General features: G+C 35.1%; 2 protein-coding genes across 3 annotated transcripts in view; one reads left to right on the top strand and one right to left on the bottom strand.

Annotated features, from left to right (window-relative positions):
* Positions 1-3,849, bottom strand: part of LOC127865093 (copine-8-like) — a 46,054-nt gene extending 42,205 nt beyond the window's left edge. For both annotated transcript variants that reach the window (XM_052404991.1, XM_052404990.1), the window contains exons 1-2: positions 3,653-3,849; positions 81-168 (exon numbers count right to left, since the gene is read on the bottom strand). In XM_052404991.1, coding sequence (XP_052260951.1) covers positions 81-168; positions 3,653-3,732 — 168 coding nt within the window. In that variant the 5' untranslated portion in view covers positions 3,733-3,849. The remainder of the gene's footprint in view (positions 1-80; positions 169-3,652) is intronic.
* A 151-nt stretch (positions 3,850-4,000) lies between these two features.
* On the top strand, positions 4,001-19,223 carry LOC127865110 (translocon-associated protein subunit delta-like). The gene is made up of 6 exons (XM_052405016.1): positions 4,001-4,219; positions 9,113-9,231; positions 10,707-10,787; positions 11,134-11,223; positions 15,093-15,158; positions 18,711-19,223. The coding sequence occupies exons 1-6, from the start codon at positions 4,156-4,158 to the stop codon at positions 18,816-18,818; spliced, it is 528 nt and encodes a 175-aa protein (XP_052260976.1). The 5' UTR covers positions 4,001-4,155; the 3' UTR covers positions 18,819-19,223.
* Positions 19,224-26,857: the final 7,634 nt, after the last annotated feature.

Raw genomic sequence — 26,857 nt, 5'->3', positions numbered from 1 at the left:
TACATATATTGTTTATTTGTATGGTACATTTTAATATACTGTTATTAAAAACCAAAGATATGGCTAATAAAAGTTTTTACCTCATAAAACTGGCCAGTTTTGGCATCTTTAGTGAATAAAACACACATAGGATCAGATTTAGAAAATGCATCCAGATCTCTCAGTCCCCTGAAATAAAAAGGAAGCCATATATTTGATATGAAAAGGACAACTCATATATAGGAATAAAATCTGCAAAACTGCGGTACTTTTTACACTTCTATTTGAACCCAAGTCCCTGGTCTCACAACAGAGAGGTGAACCAGTGCTCCAGCAAGGCCTTAATTGAAGGGCGCCCCGCCCTGCTCTCCCGAACCTCCACCCTGACCTCCCGAACCTCCGCCCTGCCCTTCCTAGGGCCCCCCCTGCCCTTATTTTTTTTTTATTTTTTTTTAAATATGATGATTCATAAATCTCTTGTTACAATACATTGTAAATAATTTATTTCTCATTGTAGACATTGTATTTGAATTGTTTAATAATAATGGGAATTTTATATTCTTACAATTATTCATAACATATAAATTAACATGCAAGAGGAAGCGTTCCAGAAACGCCCCCGCGCTCGAAAGTGCCCTTTTGACAAAATACTGCGCGTCCAAAGTGCCCTTCAAACAAAAAAGCCCCCCTGCCCTTTTCAAATCCCAGCTGGAGCACTGTGAACACTAGCTGCATTTCTAAGAAGCTATTGATCGCAAACAAAATGTCATTTACAACCCACCCCTTCCCTGTAAGATTTTTCAGAAGACAGGTGCAACTCATCCATGCATCATCATAACCTTGAAAACTTAAATCAGAACTGAAGGAAATAGTATTAAGTTTAATGTCAAAATTTAGTCTTTCATTTTATCTGAACTTTACATTAAGAATGGAATGTTAATGTCATTATAGGGGTAAACACTATGCCTTTTTAGCAAGGAAATGTGGCCGACTTTAGGCACCAAAACAGCCCTAAAAATCTATGATTATATAAAACTGATCTTCACTACTGGCATACAATGAAAGGTCCTTGTACATGAATATAGTACAGTTAATATGATCAAACTGAAAAAAAACAACACAATATGAATATTATTAGATAAGTTGGTGATGTATTAAGAATGTTAAATGCAAATGACACTGAATTTATTTTTTTAATGAACAATAAAAAAGGTAAATTAAAGTCACAAAACCAAAATTTCAACCTTTTACTTAAAAATAAACTTTCATTTAGATACAAATTATTGTGCAATGCTACTGAGGCTAGATCTGTGAACTAACAACATACAAAATTAAGAGCAATAGCTCCATCCAAACTCAAGTTATTAAACGCATTTTTTTAATTTTCTAATTTTAGTTACAATAACATTGACAAGACTAACTAAACGGATACAAATTATTGGTTGCAAGTTTGCCCTGGGGAGTAGACTTACATTTATGTACATGCAGATGAAACTCGCAATTAAAAGGGCATACATTTTTCAAACTACAAACATTGATTGTGAAGCTGACTTTTTCAGAATGAGAAATGTTAAAATAGGATTTAAGAAAGTATTCTTGCATAGTTAAGTATTCTTTTTAAACACAATGTTCATGTACACATAGATGGTTAATTGGTTGATAGTGTCATGGTCTATCATAAAAAACCTACTTTTACTGCTATTGTGTTTATTAATAAAAATCTTGCAATATTAAATGCCATTGTTTCTTACAATTATTAGTATCTTAATGTCAGGAATAAGTTTGCAGACATTTCATTTAAACTCTTTTCCACAGCCGTTAATCACTGGTGCCATCTCTTTTTTGCAATGCATAAATACCAATAGATGAGTCAATGCTTCTTCCAAGGTGGCGCTTGGGACCAGATATTTTAACATATATTCCTTCAAGGTTAGTAGATTTTATGTTTTTTTTCAACACATGTCTACATATTTCATAACAATTTAAAAATCGATCTAGTATCCAACCATTTTTATAAAGATGCAATTAAATGTATTAATAAACAATAATCAATTGATACTAAATATGATATATATAAAATATTATTAAGGTGTTGTACAAATAATTTTTCAGGATTTTCTTATCAATTTCTTAACTAAACACATGTCTATTCTTAAGTTTAATGTTAATGTTAACAGTGCTTTTGCAAACCAGTCAATGCAAATGCATGGAAAATCCTGCATGTAAAAAATCAACAATAAACTGGTCTATTAATTATTATATGATAATGGCGCGCTTCATTTTAGTCAATGAATGTTGTATCAGTTCGAAATCTACATTTAAAAATCAAATCCTTTATTAAAGAGAACAGTTGGCTTGCCATATTTAGTGAGGAAATTATATCTATTATACTATTTCCCAATATCAATTTATCTATAGGCCCTACGGGTTATGGAGGTTTCGGTAAATGACAAGTTCGGTAAATTGATTTATAGAGTAAAAGCCGTGGAGGTTTCGGTAAATTGATTTTATAGAAGAGGTATACCTACAACGAGGTGTTAATGACACCTATTATCGGCTAACAATAACATTAGGGGCATTTATTTGCAAACTGTGGATTAATTTTGATGTTCATTAATTGAGTTGTTTGGCACTAATTAAATTATCTGTTTAAATGTACGGACTTGATTTTATCAAATTAGAGATGTTTGCAAAGTGTTATTATTAATTATCCAGGCTTGCGACATATTAATATTCTAATCGATGGAGGTAAATAATATATTAAGGTCATGATCGTTTTGTATTTTATATATGTTTGTAAACAATTAGTTGATAAAAACCTTAATTAAAGCGTATCAGTTAAAAAAATATAATAATGTGGCTCTTACAAGAGGTGGCCTCCACGTGGCAAGAGCTGGGCAACATATTCATTATGTTGGCAAACTACCTCATGTTTATATAATGGTTAAGTTTCGGTGGTTTAAAATACTAAGATCAAATATGTTTGTTTCGTATATAAATAAATTTCTCGCTTCTTTTTCCAACAATCAGTTCTGCACATAAGGTATTATTCTTAAAACAATCTAGATATGTATGTTTAGATCGTGAACATGCTTTAACACTGGTGGCCGAGTTTTTACATACACGACCAGTAACTTTCAAACTGTGAAATAAACAAACGTTTTCCTTCTTTAATCATGTTTACCAAAAAATACTGGTGGTGACATCAAAGGATGTTTATTTGTGGTAAAAATAACATTATTAATCATTATTTCTTATTACTATCATGTTACTATTATGTTATTTAAATAAAAGCACCAATTTAAAAAACAAACAACAGTATTGCTTTATTTAAATCGTAAAATTAACCAAAAATTTCCTAACAGAATTCGTTTTTCAGAGGTAGCTCATTCATTTCCCTTAATTCTTTACCTTGGGAATAGCATTAATTACTCAACTCAAAATTAATCCACAGTTTGCAAATAAATGCCCCTTATGTTATTGTTAGCCGATAATAGGTGTCATTAACACCTCGTTGTAGGTATACCTCCTCTATAAAATCAATTTACCGAAACCTCCACGGCTTTTACTCTATAAATCAATTTACCGAACTTGTCATTTACCGAAACCTCCAGCACCCGGCCCTACTGTCCAACTCCCCACGCGGGTATATTGCTAAGATAAGACAGTTTACCTGCACGACACACTCAGCTCAACCTGAGTTGAAGGAATAGCGGCGGATCCTGCTTGAAACTGATTAGGTGGCAGTGCCATCACTGTAACGGATTTTATATCCCCATCTATGATAAACGCAAATAAAAAGTATCGATTACGGATATCAACAAATTTTTCATCTGAGTATTTAAGACGTTTGTTTGTAACGATCACTCTGGATCAGCAGACGATTTATTGCACGATTGGATAAAAGTCGTGGTTACACTCCACTTACTGTATACAAAATCGTGGCATCAATTAAACAATAATACAAATTAATAAGCGTTTAGACTTATGAAAAATGTTTTATTTGAATTGCCTTTTTAAAATCATTTTTCTTTAGCTACGCATTTCATTTTAACCAATAGACGACCGAGACGAATCGCTTTTCTTTATTTTACACAGAGTATCTTTGGTGTTTTACGGCACCTTTTCGGTATTTAGCTTTTTACTATTTGACACGAAAGTCATACCGCATTGAAGATGAACTGTGCCGGCAAGACAATTTTCTCCTTTTTAATGCTGGTTGCACCATCGGTGGTGTTCGGTATGTATATATATGAACGTTTTTTTATTGTTTGTATTTGATTTTACAAATGATTCGTTCCATATATACTCGTCCGCTCGTTGACGATGATAATGCCGACATGTAGACGTGGCATGTAGTGGGTGGGGAATGGATATTATCAAAATAAGTAAATTTGTGGATTCTGAGCACTGAATGTAGCTTTTTAGACCTTTAACCTTAACTCTGTATGTAAATTCTTAATGTTGGTGCATTCTTTAGTTCATGATAAGTTGCTAAATATGAATCTGCAGCTTTCAAAACTTCTGACATTTGTGTGTGTGGAAACACCTAATTCCACTTTTCTTCGAATTACAACCATATTCCACTTTTTTCATGAATTATCTGTTGAATAAATGAAGGTTATTCAGGTAGTTGAAAGTTATAAATGGAGAAACGGAAAACACAATAATAATATAAATCTAAAGGTAAAACTGGTAACAATTAAAGTGAATATTTGTTAACAGTTATTAAATCGTCGGGATTATTTAATTTATTTTTCTTACACGTACTGCTCTGATAGGGAATTCTGAATTATATCATTTATTTTTCTTACATGTATTGCTCTGATAGGTAATACATGTAATCCAGTCTTCACGCTAAATATTTTAGCCAAATAGCCCTTCGGGCTAATACGATGGAATTTTGAATAGCCCGAAGACATGTTCAATAGCCCGAGGAGGTCAATTTAAATCTTATGACTTTTTTGGCCAGGAACACCAAAATAGTTATTAACAATCAGAAAATCTACTTCCATTAGTAAAAACAGATGCATGTGATTACAGTAATAAAGGGTATAATGTTTCCTTTTGAAATGCATTTTATACAAAATGCACCAGATAATTATGCTGTTTATTGTAACTTTATTATTACACATGTTCTCATTCAATGATTCCATTAATCAGTTTGACCGGTGTTTTGTTTTATTTTAAAGCGAATTATTATCATGTTTAAAAAATATCCGAAAAACTTCAAAAATACATCAGCCTATTAAAATAACAGATTATTATCGTATTATTACTAGGACAATCGCCGGTGAATTTCTGAATTGTCGGCATGTGACTTCAGAACAAAAGGCCACTGGGTGTGTTAATTGCCCAATCTACAAGTGACAATGTCTGCTTCTTTAATTTACTCCCGATGTTTTGATAAGCATGTGTCAACCGTGAAAAGTATTGTATATTTGTAAACAGATTATAAGTAGCAAAATAGGTCACGTAGCAGAACGAGATTACAGAATAAACGAAAGTACTACAATTATTAATAATACATTAAAAAAACTTATTCTAATGCGCAAAAATAATTGATTAAAACACATGGAAACCTACCTGTAATAAGTATCAATTTGTTTTAACCCAATGCGTACAATATCCTTTACAGACTCTTTAATTTTTATTGAAAAAATTACTTGTCCATTTTTCATGAATTATAAATACATTTTCGGAAAACGCTTCTCAAATTAAATACGCTTCTAGATTGGTCATTATTTTAAAACATTACGAAGTGCCCGATGCGCGAACATCCCGGAACGTGATCTACACATGTTCAGTTTGAATAACCTCATCTTGGTTGGGCGTCAATTGCATCATTACTTTAAATAGCAACATACCCGGATGCTTACACGACAGTTTAGAAAAATGGCGGCCGCATGCTTTAAAACGTCATTTTAGGCATTTAAATAGCAAATTTAAACGTGCTTCTTAAAAACGCGTATAAATCAGGTTATTGATATGACGCTCAAATATTTAATCGACCGATCGGGCTATTTTATTAGCATTTAGGATCGACCGACCGGCCCAAGAATCGACTCGGGCTTCGGGCTTATAGGCTAATTCGAAGACTGATGTAATCAACACAGACTCGCGAATTTTTTTACACCTTTATTGACATTACACATCAGATCAACACCAATTAGCTGTTGAAGGTCGTTTAACCTCCAAGCAATTAAAATCGTTTAAACAGATGGAAGCTGTGATTGTCGCAATCTTTGAACCAGATTGCCTAATTTCAGATTTCCAGTTTGCGAAGTCATTATTTGCCAATTCCCAATGGGACAAATATTTATTATTTCGGGTATCCTAGTTTGCCAAATGCATATTGTCAATTTTCATGTTTCCGAATTTTGCAAAAAAGGGTGAAACGCGGCGGTTCGCAGTGATTCGCTCTGATTGCCTTACAGCGAGATACAGCGCGCAACGGTCACAGTGGAATCGCTGAGGCATCACCCAAATTTTCTTGTCGCTTGGAAATCACCGAGATTTGTCACATTGCAATAATTGCGGTGATGCAAGAATCCCGGAAAAAATCACGGGTTGTGTAGTGTATATACTTAAAAAGGCACTTTTGATATTTTCTGACTGCATGACATATAGTTTTGGGAAAACTCACACAGCAAAAGTCTACAAGAGGTAGACTTTTTATGCACAGTTATGGATTTACCTCAATGAGGTTCTTCTGGATCATGTATGCAGCATACTATTTAATTTCTGTTGCATTACTCTTGATGATTTAAGTTATTTGTAACGTTTGTCATGTGCAAACAATGCAATTGATCATATATGCACAGTGATAAATCTAGGTGCGCGTCCTGCATCTATGACACATTAAAATCAGAAAAACACATCAGTCCGAATTACAAGCATCCAAGAATCCGCATTCAAAATGAAGTAGTATTTGTCCGAATAAGTAATTCTCACCAAAAATTATTTTTACAATGCTGTATCTGTCACGCGGGAATCATTCCACAAACAACGTTTTCATTGGCTATTAACATCACAGGCTTTCAGGGCCAAAACACCAATTTTTGGGAATTGGCCACAGCCTTTTTTTTCCAAGGAAAAAAATACACCATTTTCTGGCTTTGGGGAATGAAAAATACTGAGGTAGATTGAAAATTTAGAGAAAAATGCATGATTTTAAAGAAATTTCTGTGGGGAGAGGGCCTTTTTGTTTGAGGGGAAGAAAAAATGACCCTTGCAAAGAAGGGTTTTTTGGCCCTGGGCGTTTGTAGGTCACCAATAGCAACCAATGCGAAAGACAAAAAAATCTTACCGGACATGAGGTCCGATAACTTTAAAAATGTACCGGACCTCACCGCATTTTACCGGACTTTATTCTGCTTTAAACAAACAATAAAAATACATGGTATAGTTTTTTATCGTTATGATGTTCACAATGTTTAACAACTCTAAATACAATAAAATAACAATTAAATTTATGCCCGTTTAGTCGGCACTACCGGCCGTAAATTACGCCAAAAATCGTCCGTATTACGTCCTTTTAACAAATGGCGGAAGGCACTCGGACGTCCGATAATCTGCACTCATATTGTTGTCTAATATTGAATAATAGTCACATTACACAGCCATGTATGCTGACAAAGATGCACCACGAAAACTTCTAGGGTAACTTTTCAGTCGCCAAAGCGTCCAATCGGTTACGAGAATGCGTATCATAAGGGCAGGGATAAATGGCGATCATTATTTTTGATCGACGTCAGTCTTGAAGTTAGCGTTTATCGCAGATTGATTTACACAAAATCACAGTTTTAAAATTTACGCAATATCCAATGGTAATTAAACAGTATATGAAAGACGGTGTCGGGTATCATCACACCTTTTTACTATAAACAATTACTTAAACAATCATTGTTCCTTATGAGAAATTAAATGCAAATGGTTAGCAATTAATAACTTATGGCGAGTAAGTTGTGAAAGCAATACCCGTTACAAATTGCATGCGGTAACAATTTAATTTAAATAGTAGTATATTTCATCATGTCCATTTTTAGAACTGAATTACACATTTTTCTACAGCCACGTGATAATATTATTTAAGTCTATTTGTACTCATCTGCACCATTCACTACACATGATGCCATGTAAAGCCTGTGTTTTAATAAGAGCGCGAAATTTTTGCCGTCAGAGTTGAGTTCCACGCATGGCAAGGTTTAAGCCTGAGTGTCAAAACAGACCATGTGCCGTAACTATATATAGACGTGCAACTCGGTACATGTAGTATTTTAAAATAAAAAAATACATCTGCATTAATGCACACAATGAGATATTATTGACACATTGAAACTATAGACAAAATACGTAAATTTATGAATTATAAATTAAATTAAAGTCGCTCATTGATTGGTTGTTATAATCAAATATAACCAGTGAATATGAATATGCTCGCACATTGCATCACTTGATTTACGCATGTTAAATGGGAATGATCCCATCAAAAAATTCACTTTTCATAAGCGCTTGCAAAAAATGGCGGACTTTGTGTTTATACAATTCTGAATCACATTAGCATCAATACTGGTCATATTTTGGTTTTGAACATTGAACTCGGTATTTGTTAATATTCAAGTTTCGTTTTCATTGTTTTACCAAAACACACAATTTATTTATGGTCGGACACAAGGTCCGAAAATGTCGGGAATAGTACAGGACCTCAGCAAATGTTATCGGAAATGTCCGAGGTCCAATGTCTTTCGCATGGGTTGCCAATAGGCTTCGTCCAGAATAAGTTATTCTTACAAAACATTATTTAAGGTAAATAGGTAATTTACTATGCCACTGGGGCGGATCTTCGTCGATTCGGTCAATTGATTGACATCGGCGTGTATTCGGTAATAAACAGAGGCCACTTTGATAGCGCTGCGGATCATATGATTATTGCCAGATTTTAGGGCGAAGTGAATATTGCCGGTGCTTTAATACGGGCGATTAAAGGGAATCGCCCACTTTGCCCAGTTGCGATCCCTGATTAGTATTGACAACTTTTAAGAATATTCATACACTAACATTTTAAAAATGTCATTATGTTTGAATGGTCAATTAAAGCTCTGTCAGAGTTCTTGTCACTTTTATATTTCAGGTGACAGCTGTGCAAGCCCTCAGGTGAAACCTAGTATCTACACAACCACTGAAGCCAGCAGTTCAACTGATACTGTCTTCATTGTTCAGTTTTCATTGACCTGCAAGGGCGGACCAAGTGTATGTCTTACCTTTTACATTTGCTAAGATAGTTAAATGAATTACAGCAGTATTTGTGATTGTCAGAGAAAAGTAAAATGTAAGGCATGTTCACCCTTTTACTTAGTTTCAAGGGTAGGCTCACTTAGTGTACAATCTTATGTTAATTTGTAGACTCTGACATTGAGGTTTTAGATAGTTTCATGAATTATGTCCGTTATTTAACATGAAGGACAAGTGCTATTGAAGCAAAAACATTTTGCAATGAATGTTTCCCGTATTTCCATTTGCTTTGACAATAAAGGTAAAAATACAGCACTTAAACAGGGATGGAAGTGAACAGGGGCCCAATAGCCAATGGTCCCTAAAACTGCATATGCCCTATATGTTCTGAGAATTTGCTTGTCATCTGTACAACACCTATTGAAAGATCAAGAGTGGATAACCATGCCCAAATCTTAATGTTTTGAACCTGCCTATGATGTCAAACTCTTATTAACCCTTTACCACTTAGATACGTATTTTAACGCATTTGTAGTCACTAAGAAAGTGAAATTTAATTAAACATCTTTTTTACTAGATTCAAATTTTAAAGGCTTCATTTCCAACCCTTAGATACAGTTACTGATGAGCAGCAAACAGCATAACACCTGAACCGACTGCGAATTACTCGCAGCCTTTTCTGGTTTTACGCTGTTTGCACATAGCCATTTTCACTCTGATTCTGAGATTGAAAGGGTTAAAGAAGCACCTGATAGCTGTAGTTGTTTCCCTTTGATTATCTTGATCTCTTTGTTAGCTGTTTCCATCAAGTCCCAACAGTAATTATTAGATCAACGCACACCTTGGTGAAATCCTTTGAGCTTTATATTTTGTATATTATATATAACAATTATATTATCATACCAAAAAGCCACGTTCAGTCATTAACATTATTAAGAGTTTTTAACCAGGTTTTCCGAAGGAAAAAACTGGTTATTAGATTGGCGAATGCGGGCGGGCTGGCAGGCGAGCGGAACAAGCTTGTCCGGGCCATAACTATGTCGTTCATTGTCAGATTTTAAAATCATTTGGCACATTTGTTCACCATCATTGGACGGTGTGTCGCGCGAAATAATTACGTAGGTCAAGGTCACACTTTGAGTTCAAAGGTCAAAAATGGCCATAAATGAGCTTGTCCTGGCAATAACTATGTCATTCATTATGAGATTTTAAAATAATTTGGCACATTTGTTCACCATCATGGGACGGTGTGTCGCACGAAAGAATCACGTCAATATCTCCAATGTCAAGGTCGCCACGACTAAAAATAGATTTTTTTTAAAAACAAACTTACAAAGGGGGTTAATTTTGTTTGTTCATTTCAAAAGTTCAGTTTGAGTTTTCTCCCTTTATCAGATTTTTTTTTCACAATGAAAACCTGGTTTTGTGACAATTTTGTCCCTTGTATGGCCTTGATTTGTTTAAAATTTAACACAAAATCTGTTATCTTTCAGGATTTGACTCTCTATGCTGATGTGAATGGAAAAACTGTTGCTGTTACCAGAAATGATGACAATGTCAAATTCCCATTCCAGGTCTGTAATGTTTTTGTTCATTTCTTATCTAATTAATATGTTAAAGCTGAAAATGACTTGAAAAAAAGTCACATGACAACAAACTACTAAATTAGGCTTAACCCTTTGCATGCTGGGAAATTTGTCGTCTGCTAAAATGTTGTCTGCTGAATTTTTAAAATTATCATTTTCTTTGATTTTTTTCAAAGAATACTTTCAGAATAGCAAACAGTTTGGATCCTGATGAGATGCCATGTTTTGTGGCGTCTCATCTGGATCCAAACTGTTTGCAAAGGCCTTCATAATTCGGTTCCAGCACTGAAAGGGTTAATGAAATCTGTGTAACATGACACAAATTGTCTTTCAGGTTAGCTTCAGTGACGAGAACAAGAATCTCCCATCTGGGACGTACGAAGTGAAGTTTTACGATGAAGATGGATTTGCAAACCTGAGAAAGGTAAAAACAATATTTTGTATTGGTCATAATGTGCTTTTAGTGTATAAGTCTGTAGTAATTGTACCTATGTTTGCCCATAGTTTAAAGAGCGTTGAACCAGGTTTATATATCAAGGATATTTCAAATCTATCATCAGTAATATTCTATTATGTGGACATAGTAATGTTTAACTACTTACTTGTTTTCAGTTACATTAAATAACTTTTTGTCAATGCAAATTTATTTCGAAATAGTGGTATTCATTCAAAAGAGACTGTATAATTAACCAGGTTTTCCGAAGGAAAAAACTGGTTATTAGATTGGCGAATGCGGGCGGGCGGGCTGGCTGGCTGGCGGGCTGGCGGAATAAGCTTGTCCGGGCCATAACTATGTCGTTCATTGTCAGATTTTAAAATCATTTGGCACATTTGTTCACCATCATTGGACGGTGTGTCGCGCGAAATAATTACGTCGATATCTCCAAGGTCAAGGTCACACTTTGAGTTCAAAGGTCAAAAATGGCCATAAATGAGCTTGTCCGAGCCATAACTATGTCGTTCATCGTCAGATTTTAAAATCATTTGGCACATTTGTTCACCATCATTGGACGGTGTGTCGCGCGAAATAATTACGTCGATATCTCCAAGGTCAAGGTCACACTTTGAGTTCAAAGGTCAAAAATGGCCATAAATGAGCTTGTCCTGGCCATAACTATGTCATTCATTGTGAGATTTTAAAATCATTTGGCACATTTGTTCACCATCATGGGACGGTGTGTCCCACGAAAGAAAGGGGGTTAATTTTTTTTGGTCATTTCAAAAGTTCAGTTTGAGTTTTCTCCCTTTATCAGATTTTTTTTTCACAATGAAAACCTGGTTTTGTGACAATTTTGTCCCTTGTTTTTATTAGCGAGGCTGTTTTCAGAGAAACCCGAGGTATTGTCATAGCCTGCTCGTCGTCCGCCGGCATCGTGCTAAAACCTTAACATTGGCTCTTAAATCAAAGTGCTTCCACCTACAACTTTGAAACTTCATATGTAGATGCACCTTGATGAGTTCTACATGCCACACCCATTCTTTCCACTGAAATTATGATTAGGAAAAACAAAACAAAATACTTAACATATGGATGTCGTGCATGTACTGTTTTACATGAAAACATAATTACGGACACACTTCTTTAATTTGTTGGAATCATCGGATTGTTGTTGTTCATTCAGAGTTTATTATTAAGATGTAATGGTTAAATTTGAGTCCCTTTTTAGCTCATCTATTTTTTGAAAAAAAATTATGAGCTATTGTCATCACCTTGGCGTCGGCGTTGGCGTCCGGTTAAGTTTTGCGTTTAGGTCCACTTTTCTCAGAAAGTATCAATGCTATTGCATTCAAACTTGGTACACTTACTAACGATCATGAGGGGACTGGGCAGGCAAAGTTAGATAACTCTGGCGTGCATTTTGACAGAATTATGTGCCCTTTTTATACTTAGAAAATTGAAAATTTTGGTCAAGTTTTGTGTTTAAGTCCATTTTATTCCTTAAGTATCAAAGCTATTGCTTTCATACTTGCAACACTTACTAACTATCATAAGGGGACTGTGCAGGCAAAGTTATGTAACTCTTACTGTCATTTTGACAGAATTATGTGCCCTCTTTATACTTAGAAAATTGAAAATTTGGTTAAGTTTTGTGTTTAGGTCCACTTTATTCCTACAGTATCAAGGCTATTACTTTCATACTTGCAACACTTATTAACTTTCATAAGGGGACTGTGCAGGCAAAGTTATGTAACTCTGACTGGCATTTGGACGGAATTATGGGCCCTTTATACTTAGAAAATTGAAAATTTGGTTAAGTTTTGTGTTTTGGTCCACTTTACCCCTAAAGTATCATAGATATTGCTTTCATACTTGGAACACTCACAAACTATCATAAGGGTACAGTAAAAGGACAAGTTGCATAACTCTGGTTGTCACTTTTATGGAATTATGGCCCTTTTTTGACTTAGTAACTTTGAATATATGGTTAAATTTTGTGTTTCGATCCACTTTACTTCTAAAGTATCAAGGCTATTGCTTTCAAACTTCAAATACTTTCATGCTATCATGAGGTTACTGTACCTGGCAAGTTGAATTTTACCTTGACCTTTGAATGACCTTGACTCTAAAGGTCAAATTATTAAATTTTGCTAAAATTGCCATAACTTCTTTATTTATGATTAGATTTGATTGATACTTTGACAAAACTACTCTTACCTGACATACCACAATAGACTCCACCCAAACCATCCCCCCCGAATCCTCCCCCCCCCTAATTTTTTTTATATTTTTTTTAAGATCATCTCACAAATGACCACCACACCCTCACACTTTACCCCCCACCCCCCCCCCATTTTTTTTTTGAAACGGTTAAAAAAACACAATTTTTTATTTTTATTATTTTATTTTTGAAATACCGTCCAACCATCGCACCCAAGAATCCCCTTCCCCCACCCACCCCCCCACCCCCGAAAGATCCTTGGAAGATAATGTGATAAATGTCCACTCCCCGACACTATACACCCCTCTTCACTCCACCCCTCCCTCCTTTGTGATTGAAATTGAGAGTCCCTTCACCTTTAAAAAGAAAATAGATGAGCGGTCTGCACCCGCAAGGCGGTGCTCTTGTTTATAAGCATGTTTTAATAGTTAAGTTTATTCAAACTGTGTGGATTTCGAAAAAAATGCTTTTGTGTCTGCAACAGAGTGGTATTTTTATAAATATTTGTTGTGGGTTTTGCTTATTTTGTATTACTGAGACCTGTATTTTTATGCCCTCGGTAGGGTGGCATATAGCATTTGAACTGTCTGTACGTCCGTCCTTCCGAAAACTTTAACATTGGCCATAACTTTTGCAATATTGAAGATAGCAACTTGGTATTTGGCATGCATGTGTATCTCATGGAGCTTAACATTTTGAGTGATGAAAGGTCAAGGTATCCTTCATGGTCAAAGGTAAACAAAATAAGTTTAATTTGCAGACAAATTTTCTGGAAAAAAGTTATTGTTGAACTAAATTAGCACAACTGCTGCAACATATCTTAATCTTTATTTGAAATGTGGTTCATAACTCTGTAGAAGTTCAATTTTTGAGGCAAATTCATCATGGGGTAAACCACTAAAGTACATGCAAATGTTCATCAATATTTCCTGTATAATTTATATTTATCTTTAGTTAGTAAACATGCTTTGAAGCAAGATTATACAGCATTTTCTCTGATTTTCAGGCAATTTAAACAATTAAGGCAGCTCAGTCAGTACAAATATTTAAAATTTGTATCATTCTTCAAGTCTTCTTTCATTAGGGTCAAAAGATAAGTTTATGTTGTTCATTTGGGATTTTTTTTTACAGAAAAGCTTTATATGTATTGGTTACCTTTCAGTTTAAAGCTCCGTACAGAACACAATTGATATAAGGGACTGTTATGCAGACGATCATAATCCTTATAATCTTATTTTATGTTTGAGTAAAATAAAATCTACATTACTTTTGTGATAAAAATGCCAAGGTAACTTCTGGGGTGGTATTCCAGAAACATCTTAAGTCATTTCTTAAATAATTTCACTTAAGTTAAAAATTACAATGTTATGTATTTCTTTACTACATTATGAAACACATGTGTTTTTGGCATTCCTAAAATAACATTGGCATAATTATATTATTTACATGTATATCTTGATGCCAATCTATATGAATATGAAATGAAACACTTAAGAAAATATTCCAATTTAAGGATAAGAATAAAATTTAACTTAAGATGCTTCTGGAATACGACCCCTGTTCAATAGAAACATATGTTATGGAAAGGCACCTGATATTATATGATACACTCAAGTATATTTTGTATTTACAGGCTCAGAGGAGTGGAGAGAGCTCATCATCTGTAAAGTCCCTGTTCTCTATTGAGGTTAACCATCCGGTAAGTTACTGTTCTTGTTTTTAGCTCACCTGAGCACAATGTGCTCATGGTGAGCTTTTGTGATCGCCTTTTGTTGGTGGTCCATTTTCCGTTGTCAACATTTACCTTGTTTACACTCTGGAGGCCACATTTATTGTCCAATCTTCATGAAACGTTGTCAGAACATGTGTCCAAACTGTATCTTGGAAGAGTTCGAAAATTGTTCCTGCTTGTCAGTGATTTTTTTGCTAAAAATTACAGCCAATTTTCGACTGCTTCCCAATCGCAAAAATCAATGTTTTTTCCCAAAAAGCTGACAATTTTCCACAAAACGCAAAAAAAAATAAAAAAATTTAAGAAAGAAGTCTCTTATGACTTATGATTTCTTAACTCTAGATCTCAACTTTTTATTTAAACATCCTACAAAATATATAACTTTAATTTAGTCTTTTTCTCGATAAATATTCCCAAATTTGCCACATTTATCAATTAAAGCAATCCCAATTTGACCAGACTCCTTTTCCCAAAATGGCTAGAAAAAAAACCCTGAACATTAACTTAAAAACAATTTTAATTCTGTTACTTATAATCATATTTAAATGCTTATTTTTTCCCAATTACTTGGTTTATCGCACTATTTTTCCCAATTTCATGCAATTTTCCCAATTCAAATGGCACAGGCTGTAACAAATAAAAGCAAAAAAAAATAACTGTTGAAAAACATGGCTACCAGGGGACGTGGCAGTTTTCCTTGTATGGCTTTAATAAAACCTTGTTAACACTCTAGATGTCACATTTATTGCCCAAACTTCAAAGTTCATTGATCTTAGTCAGAATATTATTTCTAAAGATATCTTGGATTAGATGAAAATGGTTCGGTTATGTTGAAAAACATGGCCACCAGGGGATGGGAAAGTTTATCTTATATGGCTATAGTAAGACCTTGTTTACATTCGACAAGAATTTATATTTATTGTCCAATCTTCATGAAACTTGGTCAGAACATTTGTTCGTATCATATTTGGGTTGAGTTGGAAGGGGGGTGGAGCATTTTTCCTTATATGGCTATAGTGAAAACTGTTTAACTTTAAATAAAACTTAGTCCGAATACTTGTTCTAATGACTTCTCGGTCCTGTTTGTTGAAAAACATGGGTTGCTGGGGGGGGGGGGGGGGGGGGTTGGGGGGAATGGTGGCTTAGTGAAAACTTCTTGACGCTATAATAGCCACATTTATTGGCCAATCTTCATGAAACTTTGTCAGTAGTTGAGAACATTTGTCCCAATTAAATCTCTACTGTGCTTGAACTTGGATATGTGAGCTAGAAAACTACTTCACTAGGTGAAATACAAACATGTTAATACTCTTGAATACACTTTGGGTCCAATCTTCATATATCAGCTCGCACTTTTTATGCCACCGGTAGGGTGGCATAAAGCATTTGAACTGTCGGTCAGTCTGTCCGTCCGTCCGTCCGAAAACTTCAACATTGCCCATAACTTTTGCAATATTGAAGATAGCAACTTTATATTTGGCATGCATCTCATGGAGTTGCACATTTTGAGTGGTGAAAGGTCAAGGTCATCTTTCAAGGTCAAATATATATGGCTTCAAAGCGAAGCAGTAGGGGTCATTGTGTTTCTGACAAAAACATCTCTTGTTCAGAATAGTCTAGTTCCTTTTGGTCTCCGGTTGGCACCTTAGGGCTATGGTCCTCTTGTTTCCAAATCTTGAGATATTGTCATTTAAAGTGAATGGGGGTATTGTATGAAATAAGATTTTTATATAACATTTGCATACATTTGTTTATAAATTTGTTTATCTTTATTTAAGCGTGACCACTAACAAACAAGTCATTTGATTTTTATGAATGGAGAAATGAAAAGAAAAACAGTGCCCAAAAAAATGAAAAAGATTGTTATTCACCATGATAACAATAACACAAGTCAAACATGGTATTCGGTGTGATATTCTTTATCATTACAAAAATAAATCCTGGTATTCAGTTACTGCAGTTTGAAAGTTTTATTGTGCCAAGACCAGTAGGCTGATAAACCTTTGACAACATATTAAAATCACTTTTAAAAGAACATTTGTGTGAATATATTCAGTACATTTCAAAGATTCTTGTAACATATAGCCTGAAAAAAAGATAACACCATTTCACATAGAATACTTTATGAAAATCAATTGAAATCTTTTTCAAAAGATGTCATTTTTAATATACAAGGCAATCTGAAGTAAACAGATAATACATGTACAAGATGACACAATTTCATATTGAATACTGTGTGCAAAGGCCAATACTGATCCACAGCAGACTAGATGGAATCAATTACGTTTAAACTCTTGTGGTTTCAATCTGGCCTGGTGGTGTGCAAACTAAATTAGATTGTCAGATTGCCTTAATGCTTTAAAAATCACTACATTCACTTTCTTAAGAGTGTGTCTATTATTATTGTATGCAGAGGGACTTTTGAGTTCCAAATTTTTTGAAAACTTTTAACCAAATAAGTGCAAAATTGTTCATTTAAATGCCTGTTTTTTGTTTCGAAAACAATTTTTAACAAATCCAGTTTGCAAATGGCAATTTAGTTCATTGTCTGTTTTCATCTTTCCAAATATTTCAACCTTGTTATGTTCACAAAAATTGGTAGTGTGTTGATGTTTTCTTATATTTATTGCTATCTAATACTGATAATTTGCAATTATGTTCTCACATTAGTAGGGTTGTTAATTTCATCTTTGCATAATTGATTTAAAATCTTGTGTCAAAAGAGTTATTGTCAAACTTGTAAATAGAATTTCTCTTGATTGCAAGTTGAGACAAACAGGAATATTCCTGGTTGCAAATAAGGAACAGTGAAGAAAATGTGATACCCATAAGCTACACTTGGGCATGCTTGCTTACAATAGTACTTGTATTTATGTGATAGGAAAGGAAAGGATCAGTCATTTAGATATAATCTAGACTTATGCAGTAAGACAGGTTTCTTGTGTCATGTTTTGTTGCATTCTTGTACGAAAGAATATTTATTGTGGCTTTAACTTTGGGTAATTTTACTTTTTTAATAAGTTCATTAGTGTATTAAAAATATAAAATGAAGGAATGTTTGTTACATATTGTCCCAGATTGTAATGCCGTCATTGCAATAGTCAAATGCAATATAAAATTATAAATTAATGGTGTAAAATGTAAAATATTAATCATAGTAAATTTAATTTTAAATTAAAATAAAATGCATATCACAGGGTACCCTATGGTGTGAAAAAAGTTGTCGCCACTTACTTTCTACAAATTCACAAAGTTTCTGCCAAACTGGGACCACATTGGGGCGATGAAGATTATGTTATTTTAATGCAAACACACGCTGAGCATTGTACAGTATGTTTAATAAGTTGATTTAATAACAGTACATTATATAATTTAAAATTTATTTTACAAGTGTTTATTAGATATCTCATGGTTTTCATTGTGCAAACCACAACTAAACACTATCAATCTTTATGAATAATGCAAAGGTACTTGAAATAAGATTCAAAGCTGCAACATAATATTGCGTGTATATTTCAGGGCGTATGGAAGGGTCCATTTGTATCAAGTGAGCTGGTTGCCACTTTGGTCGCATTGTTGGTCTTTTTCTCAGCCTACACTGCCAGGAACAGTCTGCAATCATCTTGAAATTAGAACCAGTCTAGATTTTTTAATGTGTAAAAATTGTCATTTCTTGTTTGTAAAAAAAGATCAGAAGATTCAGTTATACATTTATTCTTGACAAGTTTTTGTATGCATTAAACATTTTGGATGCATGTCATGTGCATTGAATGTTGAACTCATTTTGGTATGCTTTTTATCTATCAAATGTTTCATGAATCAATAAAAATGATGTACATCTGCTGTTTGTTGTAAGTATTCTGTCTGTTACTCGTATTGTGAAATAGATTGTAGTGTTGTCATTGATAGAATGTTTGTATTGCTTCTTAAAATGTTTACACATAAGCTGTTCAAAAATAAGAGTGCAAGAGGAATTGTTTGAATGGATTGTAATTCTCAGATATTTTATTGAGAATAAATAGTGTAGAAAAACTTGAGTTTCCTTTTTTAACTCCTCACTATGTATTGAACTGAGACGGGTAACTTGTTCTTTTTAAATAACCATCACTTCATTGAAACATTTGGTAATCGAACAAACAGATATTATGTGCGCCAATATGGATTTTACCAAGTATACACGTCGATTGTTGGAGGCTGTAATTTTCTATTACTAAAATGATTCTATGGCATGACTTTTGTATTTAAAATATTGTAACTCATCCTTACATACGCACCAATTCTGACTTTAAATATATATACTTCGGGTTAGTGTTGGAACATTTTCAATTGCTTAGATCAACTCAGAAGACGAGATTAACTTTCCACTTGGCTCTTGAGTTTTCAGAACGTTGGTCAGCTCACAACCAATCTCGGCTATACGAATATTCATATCTTCCCCCTCGAAATCGGCGTTTAGACAGACTCAACACTATATAAACAAGGGCTGTTTGTAAAACATGCATGCCCCCCATATGGGCTGTTAGTTGTAGTGGCAGCCATTGTGTGAATACATTTTTGGCACGGTGACCTTGACCTTTGACCTAGTGACCTGAAAATCTTTAGGGGTCATCTGCAAGTCATGATCAATGTACCAATGAAGTTTCATGATCCTAGACGTAAGCTTTCTTGAGTTATCATCAGGAAACCATTTTACTATGTCAAGTCACCGTGACCTTGACATTTGACCTTGTGACCTGAAAGTCAATAGGGGTCATCTGCGAGTCATGATCAATGTACCTATGAAGTTTCATGATCCTAGGCGTAAGCGTTCTTGAGTTATCATCCGGAAACCATTTTTCTAAGTTGAGTCACCGTGACCTTGACCTTTGACCTAGTGACCTGACATTGTTGACATTGATACATATGATAACAATTACAGACTGCATTACAAAAAAAGTTGCATGAAAAATAGTAGTAGTAGTAGTAGAAGTAGTAGTAGTAGTAGTAGTAGTAGTAGTAGTAGAAGTAGAAGTAGTAGTAGTAGTAGTAGTAGTAGTAGTAGTAGAGTAGTAGTAGAAGTAGTAGTAGTAGTAGTAGTAGTAGTAGTAGTAGTAGTAGTAGTAGTAGTAGTTGTAGTAGTAGTAGTAGTAGTAGTAGTAGCAGTAGAAGTAGTAGAAGTAGTAGTAGTAGTAGTAGTAGTAGAAGTAGTAGTAGTAGTAGCAGCAGCAGCAGCAGTAGTAGTAGTAGTAGTAGTAGTATGCATTACAAAAATGCTGTTAGCCTTACATTTGGTAAAATTTAATTATATTACAAGGGAGGCAAATCTGTAACAATAAATTTAAACTTATTGCATTTGTTTCCCCTGTAGTGTATTACCTCCCCTGTCCTGCTTATATTTATATTAATCAACAAAATTAAACATTAACACAATATTTAATATACAAAATATACAAAAAATCTCATATTCTGATAATATTTTTACTGATCCACTGTATTTTACTAAAAGGATGATGTTTCATTGGACTGATAATTATAGATTTAGGATTTCAGACCAGTTGCTTCAGTAATATTGTTCAGAGTGTGCCCTGTTGGCCGCGTATGCATTCTTGAATTATTATTCAAAAACCATTTTACTATTTCGATTAACCGTGACCTTGACCTTTGACCTAGTGACCTAAAAATCAATAGGGGTCATCTGCGAGTCATGATCAATGTACCTATGAAGTTTCATGATCCTAGGCCCAAGCGTTCTTGAGTTATCATCAGGAAACCACCTGGTGGACGGACGTACCGACACCTGGTGGACGTACCGACCTACCGACATGAGCAAAGCAATATACCCCCTCTTCTTCGAAGGGGGGCATAATAAAATTTAGTGAACAAGCTGAGCATGATGGTCTAAATCTTGTCAAAATTTAGCAAAATGTTTAATCATCTTATTGACTTCCGTTGTGCTACTGTGGCCAGTTTGACAAAAATATATTGCGATGAAATCGTTTCCATCAGTTTGCAGAAGATACATAGGTCAAATGGAATAAACACATCAGGTATTCAGCCTCTAAGAGATCAAGGGTCATTAGGTCATGAAACTGCTTAAAATCCTGTCTCGTCCATAACTGCCATATATTGATGGATATAACACGATGATAGGGCGAATACCACAACTTTTCCGCTCACCGTCGAAATTTTATACTTCTGACAAGAGCACCGTATCCTTCTGTCAAAAACATGGCCGCAAAATATTTGGCGAGTCCAGAAATGAAAGAGAAAAAAAACGAGAAAGAAGGTAAGTTGATAATAAAAAGATATTTCATCGAACGAAGTATATACTTTACATTTTATTGCAGTTTACCGCATCAAAATTGAGTCGCTATAAACTTCAAAATAGTGAAAACAATTTGAGCATGTCGTGAAAGAAGTGACTTTCATGACGGGAAAAATCGTATTTTTTGCAGATTTTAAATGAAAGATTTTTTTGTTAAACGGTATTTTATGGTAGAAGAATCAGTTTGCAACACATTATGGCATGCTGTATTGAATATAACTGTGATTTTAACATTTTCACGTCTTAGCAAGTATGCACCGCTCAACGCCACTCATCGCAAATTCCAGCAAGATCTGGAAAAATAGCACTAAATGTTTGTATTATTCCACAAGAGCTGTCGAAAGACAGTGTGCTCAACTATTCTCAGTGCTTTATAGTATGATAAAGCTATTCTAATTAGAAACAAGAATATCAGTGAAACTGATGGATGCTCCCCGATGATGCGCTTTGTCAATCTATGTGTTAATAACCACCTAAAAAATCTATTATTAGCCTCTGTGACCTTGACCCCAGTGACCTCAGACCTCATCAAAAGGTAGAGGTCCATGCAAGGTACCTACATGCCAAATATAAAAGAGATCGGTAAAGTATTGAAGGTGCTATGAGAAACTGTAACACAAGTGTAAAGGAAAAATCTATTATAAGCCTCGGTGACCTTGATCCCAGTGACCTCAAACCTCATCATGCATAGTACCTACATGCTAAATATTACAGAGATCGGTATAGTATTGAAGATGCTATGAGAAACTGTTACAAAAGTGTTGAGGAAAAATCTATAATAAGCCTCTGTGACCTTGACCCCAGTGACCTCAAACCTCATCAAAAGGTAGAGGTCCATGCAAGGTACCTACATGCCAAATATGAAAGAGATCGGTAAAGTATTGAAGGTGATATGAGAAACGGTAACGAAAGTGTGACGCAAAAAGTATATTATTATTAGCCTCGGTGACCTTGACCCAGTGACCTCAAACCTCATCAAAAGGTAGAGTTCCATGCAAGGTACCTACATGCCAAATATGAAAGAGATCGGTAAAGAATTGAAGGTGCTATGAGAAACTGTAAACAAAGTGTGATGGAAAAAGTATATTATTAGCCTCGGTGACCTTGACCTTGATCCCAGTGACCTCAAACCTCATCAAAAGGTAGAGGTCCATGCAAGGTACCTACATGCCAAATATGAAAGAGATCGGTAAAGTATTGAAGGTGATATGAGAAACGGTAACGAAAGTGTGACGCAAAAAGTATATTATTATTAGCCTCGGTGACCTTGACCCAGTGACCTCAAACCTCATCAAAAGGTAGAGTTCCATGCAAGGTACCTACATGCCAAATATGAAAGAGATCGGTAAAGGATTGAAGGTGCTATGAGAAACTGTAAACAAAGTGTGATGGAAAAAGTATATTATTAGCCTCGGTGACCTTGACCTTGATCCCAGTGACCTCAAACTTCATCAAAAGGTAGAGGTCCATGCAAGGTACCTACATGCCAACTATGAAAGAGATCAGTAAAGTATTTAAGGTGCTATGAGAAACGGTAACAAAAGTGTGACGGAAAAAGTATATTATTATTAGCCTCGATGACCATGACCCAGTGACCTCAAACCTCATCAAAAGGAAGAGGTCAGTGCAAGGTACCTACATGACAAATATGAAAGAGATCGGTAAAGTATTGAAGGTTCTATGAGAAACGGTAACAAAAGTGTGACGGAAGGAAGGAAGTACGGAAGTAAGGAAGGAACTTCAAACTGGCAACAATATGCTCCCCGAAAATTTTCGGGAAGCATAAAAATGTGGTAAGTTTGTTAACAATTATAAAGCAAAATATTAAAACAATGTCAAATAATGGATTCATAATTTGAATCACGATGGTAAACAAACGGTTTCAAAGCAATATTACAATGCATTTTGAAAATATTTGGTTTTCAATTGTTGTTTTTAATACTTGACGGAAATAACTATATATGAATCGAACCCTTTACATCTCGTGTAAACGGACCGCTCTGTAATGCCTTATCTATGGAGACATGCACTCACAAGCTTCTATAGACAGTCAAAAAAGTTGTTTTTTATAATTGTAATCCCTTTTTTTTATATAAGTAGTCGAGAGCATCTTTGGTATATATATCTTTGGTTTTGGCCACAAACACCAAATTCATATTTCAGTAAATGTAACCAAAGCAACATCACACTGTACACTCTATACATAACTAAATTTATTATTTCCTTCGGTTAGTTTTACACCAACATTTGCCTTTACCTTTCCATAATCGTAGCTGGACATCTTTTTTACGGATTGTGAATCTGAAATCAATAAATAACAATATAGATAAATTGAAACATGAGACTTAAACATGTGCCCTCCACGTACTGGAAAGCAATACATTCGATCTCGGTGAACCTTTTTTGGTGCAAGCATGCCTTCATTTCAAGATCAATTCAGGGACATGATAAATGGAAGATTATCGTAAATAAATTTAGCTCACGATGGCTCGTTCTAGCTCATCATTTAAAACCATGTGCAGAAGTTAGCGGTGCCACGAATTTCAGTTACACGGAATATAAATACGGTGTTTATAATCAGTGTTGCGCGGTGCATCGATATGTATGTAAGTGATGCATGTTTTCACCAAAAAATTAGGCCTTAAACAGATATTGAAACAAACAGGTTCGTATGGCATCTTCTTTTTATATATACAATGATTTTAGTCTGTCACATCAGGTCTGACACATCGAAAATCATCTGATTATTACATGTTTAGCTCACCTGATTGCTCAGGTGAATTTTTGTGACCGGTCTTTGTCCGTCGTACGTCCGTCCGTCCGTCTGTTAACATTTGTTCGTAAACACTCTAGAGGCCATATTTATTGTCCGATCTTCATGGAACTTGGTCAGAAGCTTCGTCCCAATGAACTCCCGGTCAAGTTCGAAACTGGGTCGTGCCGGGTCAAAAACTAGGTCACTAGGTAAAAAAAAAAGAAAAAACTTGTAAACACTGTAGAAGTCACATTTCATGCCCAATCTTCATGTAACTTTGTCAAAATGTTTGTCTTAATGATATGTTGGTTGAGTTCCGGTCCGTTGAAAAACATGGCCGCCAGTGGACGGGGCAGTTTTCCTTATTTGGCTATAGAGAAACCTTGTTAAAACTCTGGAAGTAGCAATTTTTGCCCAATCATAATGAAAGTTGGTCAACACAATGGTTTTATTGATTTCTCGGACGAGTTCGAAAATGGTCCAGATCGGTGAAAAAACATGGCCGCCAGTGGGCGGGGCATTTTTCTCTATATGTATATAGTGAAAACATGTCAACACTCTAGAAGTCACATTTTTTGCCCAATTTTCATGAAATTTTGTAAGAACTTTTGTTTCCTAGATACGTGAGTTAAGTTTGAAAATGGTTCCGGTCTGTTGAAAAACATGGTTGCCAGGGGGAAATGGCAGTTTTCCTTATATTTATATAGTAAAAAGGCTTGCAAACAATAATGAATTAAGGTCATGTAACATGTGAGACAACTCTTTTAAATATTGCATTTAAGAATTCAGTAGTTACTCCCCTTTGATTATTAATGTTTTCATAATAATACAGTGTAGTTGTGTTTCATTTATGTGTTAATTGTTATACGAGGTTGGATGTTTTTATGCACCCTTTCGAAGAAAAGGGGGCATTTAGTGATCGGACTGTCCGTCCGTCTGTCTGTCTGTCCGTCTTTCCGTCACACTTTGCATTTAGGTTTCGAAAAATGCTCATAACTTCTATGTCCCTTGAGATATAACCTTCATATTTGGTATGCATTTGTATATGGACAAGGCCTTTCCTTACGCACACATTTTTTTTAGCCCTGTGACCTTGACCTTGAACTTAGGGTCCGCGTTAAGGTTTCAAAATCTGCGTTTAGGTTTCGAAAAATGCTCATAACTTGTATGTCCCTTGACATATAACCTTCATATTCGGTATGCATGTGTATATGTGACAAGGCCTTTCCATACGCACAAAATGTTTTACCCCTGTGACCTTGACCTTGAACTTAGGGTCCGCGTTTAGGTTTCGAAATCTGCGTTTAGGTTTCGAAAAATGCTCATAACTTCTATGTCCCTTGAGATATAACCTTCATATTTGGTATGCATGTGTATATGGACAAGGCCTTTCCATACGCACACGATTTCTAACCCCTGTGACCTTGACCTTGAACTTAGGGTCCGCGTTTAGGTTTCGAAATCTGCGTTTAGGATTCGAAAAATGCTCATAACTGCAATGTACCTTGAGATATAACCTTCATATTTGGTATGCATGTGTATATGAACAAGGCCTTTTCATCTAAATCTGCGTTTAGGTTTCGAAAAATGCTCATAACTTCTATGTCCCTTGAGATATAACCTTCATATTTGGTATGCATGTGTATATGGACAAGGCCTTTCCATACGCACACAAAATGTTACCCCTGTGACATTGACCTTGAAATTGGGTCCGCGTTGAGGTTTCAAAATCTGCGTTTAGGTTTCGAAAAATGCTCATTACTTCTATGTCCCTTGATATATAACCTTCATAGTTGGTATGCATGTGTATATGGACAAGGGCTTTCCATACGCGCACTTTTTTACCCCTGTGACCTTGACGTTGAACTTAGGGTCCGCGTTTAGGTTTCGAAATCTGCGTTTAGGTTTCGAAAAATGCTCATAACTTCTATGTCCCTTGAGATATAACCTACATATTTGGTATGCATGTGTATATGGACAAGGCCTTTCCATACGCACAAACATTTTTACCCATGTGACCTTGACGTTTAACTTAGGGTCCGCGTTGATGTTTCGAAATCTGTGTTAAGGTTTCGAAAAATGCTCATAACTTCTATGTCCCTTGAGATATAGCCTTCATATTTGGTATGCATGTGTATATGGGCAAGGCCGTTCCTAACGCACACAATTTTTTACCTCTGTTACATTGACCTTGAACTTAGGGTCCGCGTTTAGGTTTCGAAATCTGCGTTTAGGTTTCGAAAAATGCTCATAACTTTTATGTCCCTTGAGATATAGCCTTCATATTTGGTATGCATGTGTATATGGACAAGGCCTTTGCATACGCACACAATTTTTTAACCCTGTGACCTTTACCTTAAAGTTAGGGTCCGTGTTTAGGTTTCGAAATCTGCGTTTAGGTTTCGAAAAATGCTCATAACTTCTATGTCCCTTGAGATATAACCTTCATATTTGGTATGCATGTTTATATGGACAAGGCCTTTCCATACGCACACAAATTTTGACCCCTGTGACCTTGACCTTGAACTTAGGGTCCGCGTTTAGGTTTCGAAATCTGCGTTAAGGTTTCGAAAAATGCTATAACTTCTATCAAAGCGTTTATAGGGG

The sequence above is a fragment of the Dreissena polymorpha genome, chromosome 1 (genome assembly GCF_020536995.1).
Source record: "Dreissena polymorpha isolate Duluth1 chromosome 1, UMN_Dpol_1.0, whole genome shotgun sequence".
NCBI lineage: Eukaryota > Metazoa > Mollusca > Bivalvia > Myida > Dreissenidae > Dreissena > Dreissena polymorpha.
This window is presented reverse-complemented; position numbering and strand designations above follow the sequence as displayed.